Source organism: Elephantulus edwardii, unplaced genomic scaffold (genome assembly GCF_000299155.1).
Source record: "Elephantulus edwardii isolate Elephantulus edwardi_28Jun2011 unplaced genomic scaffold, EleEdw1.0 scaffold00121, whole genome shotgun sequence".
Lineage (NCBI taxonomy): Eukaryota > Metazoa > Chordata > Mammalia > Macroscelidea > Macroscelididae > Elephantulus > Elephantulus edwardii.
In genome coordinates, this window is record NW_006399871.1 from 3,566,664 (window position 1) to 3,569,867 (window position 3,204).

General features: G+C 46.6%; 1 protein-coding gene across 1 annotated transcript in view; it reads left to right on the plus strand.

The window, feature by feature from the left end:
* The window catches only part of KIF9 (kinesin family member 9), a 97,487-nt gene extending 97,055 nt beyond the window's left edge, over window positions 1-432 (plus strand). The window contains exon 22 of the mRNA XM_006893033.1: window positions 12-432. Coding sequence (XP_006893095.1) covers window positions 12-432 — 421 coding nt within the window. The remainder of the gene's footprint in view (window positions 1-11) is intronic.
* Window positions 433-3,204: the final 2,772 nt, after the last annotated feature.

Here is a 3,204-nt window from a genome sequence, read left to right on the forward strand (position 1 = left end):
GCCGGCGCCAGATCCGGCGGGAGGGCGCCGGCGGGACTAGGCCGCCGATCCTCGGGCTCAGGTGGAAAGCCAGCCCGTGGGTCGCGCGCGCAGCGGCGGCGACCTGGACCGGAAGGACCTCCCGCGCGCCGCTTGGCTCTGGGCCGCGGAGGGGCCGGCGCTCTGCACTCGGGAGTTGCTTTTTCCCTGCAGGCAGCTCGATCCTGGCCCCGGGCGCGTCCAGCTTCTGCCCCGTGGGCGCTGGGGTTTTGTCGTGGTGGCGAGGTCTGCGTGGCCCCGCTTGTGGAGGTGACACCGGGCTTGTTTTTCCCCCTTGAAAATGAAAGCCCTTCGGAGGGGCCTGCATGCTCCTCCAGATTAAAGGATTTGCATGCACACTTTCGGACGCCCGCCTTCCCTGCGAACTGGGACCTTTTTACCCTAAATGGATGACTTTCTCTCCTGGCGAAGATGTCGTTAACAACCGAGGGTCGTTGGCGGATTCTCTAAGGAGAGAGTGTTCTAGAAAACCGAAATGCACTTTTGCTCAGGAGTAGTTTTCCAAGCCCCAGCCGTCTCTCCGTTTCTGCGGGGCGCTGTGTCTGCTGCCGTGTTGGAAACCTCCGAAGCTTCCACTCTGGAGTCACGTCTTTCTCTCCGTTCCTTCCAAGACCATTGTTGTTTCTCCCCCAGAGCCATTCCCAAACTCCCTTTGCTGCTATTGAAGCCTAGACCCAGGAGCGCATGCGATCCGATCGAACTTAACGGTTGACAGAGGATTCCCCTGAAGCTGCCACTTGATGTCCAGAATGATTCCAAGACCTTTGCTCACTGCACACGCACGTACACCTGTTTTTATGAACCCCTTGCTGGAGCTTTTCTGCCTGGTCCAGCAATGCCTGGATCCTCCCTGATAGTTCTTACTTTTGATTACAACACCAAAGGCTTCTGTTGGGGACGAGTGTGTGTATGTTCATCCTTGCTTGTAATTGCCTGCATGCACACAGTCTCTCACGCACACACACCCCCACCCACCCACCCCTTTCTGTTCGCACACAGCCAGCTTTTTTTCACCCCCCTTCAGTACTTAGAGCAGCATGGCTTTCCTGAGCTCTTTGAGTTCTTGCTTAAGATAGTTAACATTGCCTCACTTAAATTGTTTTGATTTAGTGCACAGTTAGAAACACATCTCCAAGGTTTTGGGTTTGAGGCTGGAAATCTCAACCACAGCAACAACAAAAGAAATTTTCTATCATGGTCCAGTAAACAAGAAATACTCTATCATGGTCTAGTAAACTCTGACTGAGGATGTAGCCTGTACAAAGAAGTAATACCTAGTCCCTGGATGGGTTTATTTCCTCTTGTGCTAGTTTGTTCTGTGAATTCCATCCTTACATTTCTTGGGGAGCAAACAATTTTTCATAGTACATGGAGGAAAAGGACTGAGAATGGCATGAGGACACAAGTGAGGAAGGAATCAGGAATGTTTTGTTGCATTAGTGGGTCTGTAATTTTTATTTTTAATTATTTCCCCTTTTCTATTGCTCCATATTTCTAACGGTAACTAAGGCAGTTCAATAGAATTTTGTTTTTCTGTGTATTAAGCTACATAGGGCTACTAAAAAATTAGAAAACATTATCCTGTCAAAGTACTGTAAGAAAAGAAAAGAATTTTAGAAGGCACCTTGAACAATGCCAGCTGTTGTACAGAGCCTGGAGAAGTAAAGTGACAGCTAGCTCTCCACAGCAGAATATATTAGCTAGGTTACGGTTTGTTAATAGTCATGTGGGGAAATTGAGAGGGGCTTAGGGCCAAGAATTTAGGTTTCAGAATGGGCCAGGGTTTGAATACGTGTGAGTTTGGGTTGTTTTACCTTTGAGGGAAATAGGGCAATAGTAGCCCTCATAGGGCTTAGGAAGGATTAAATGAGATGATACATGGAAAGCACTTGGCAGAGAGGGTGGCACGTGGTAAGCGCTTCTAACTAGGATTATCAGGAAAATTTTCAGAGGTAGGATTTAAATTATGCATGGAAAGATTAAGTAGACTTGATAGGACATGGCAGGATTTAGAAGTGACCAAGTACTCTTTCCAGATTTTTAGATGATTTGACATGTTTCTTAGATACTGGAATGAGGCATAAACTGAGGTATAAAATAAATCGGTATTGATTAATAGTGGGGTGAAAATTTTGTTCTCATTCTTTAATCACACACAGCCGTAGGACCTGGCTTTTTTCTGTAGCATAGTTATGCTATTGTGCTTCAGGTGCAAATAACTGTAATCATCTGACTCAGTGCATTAAGTGTCTGCCTTCAGTCAGACCCAAGACCACATGTTGAGAGCACGTCCAGTTAGATCCAACACTGCCTTCAAGGAACTCCCCTAATGAGGGAAACAGGCAGATACTTCATAGTGCAAGAAGGGCTGCTTTTGGAGGAAATAAATGTCTGGAAATGCCAAACCTGGACATGTTAGTGCTGATTTTGTATGCAAAAGAAATGAAATTTGCTTCTTGGGGAACTTGTATTATGGTGAAGGGCTATAGAGAATGTTCTAAGGTAAGTCCTGTGGAAAAAGGATCAGGGTTAACGGGGACCCAGAATTTCTGGGAGAGGAATGTTGTGATCTAATAAGGTAAGGTGGAAGGATGATCTGCCTGGACAAGGTGGTGTTTAGGTAGAGTCTTACAGGAGAAATAGTTCACTGGCTCATCTACCACCAGGTGGTCACAGACTCATAGCAGTCTTCCATCAGATTTCCAAGACAGAAATCTTCAGGGAGCTTTGGTGGCTTCGTGATGAGGCATTATGGTACCAACCCATCATTTAAGATTTAAATCTACCATGGACATGCTCCTCTTCTGGAGTTTACTGTCTCTGAAAACCTACTAGAAGGTCAGGTATGGCTTCGTTCCAACTTGACGGTACACAACAAATCTTAGAGAAGACTGCCTATCTTTCTCCTGCAGAGCCAGTGGTGGATTCGAACCTCCAGAGAGAGATCCATTTGGTTAACAGTACAGCATGCTTCAAACTATGCCACCGGAGCTCCTTGGATAGATAATTAGGCATGCTCCTATCTCGGGAAATTTCCAAGTGAAGGGCACAGCTAGAACCAGGACCCTGAGGCAAACTTTGTTAGTTTTGCCACTTATGGCTAGAAAGGAGCTTAGCCATCCTAGACCAAGAAAGAGCATTCTGGAGCAAGAAGGAGTAGTAATA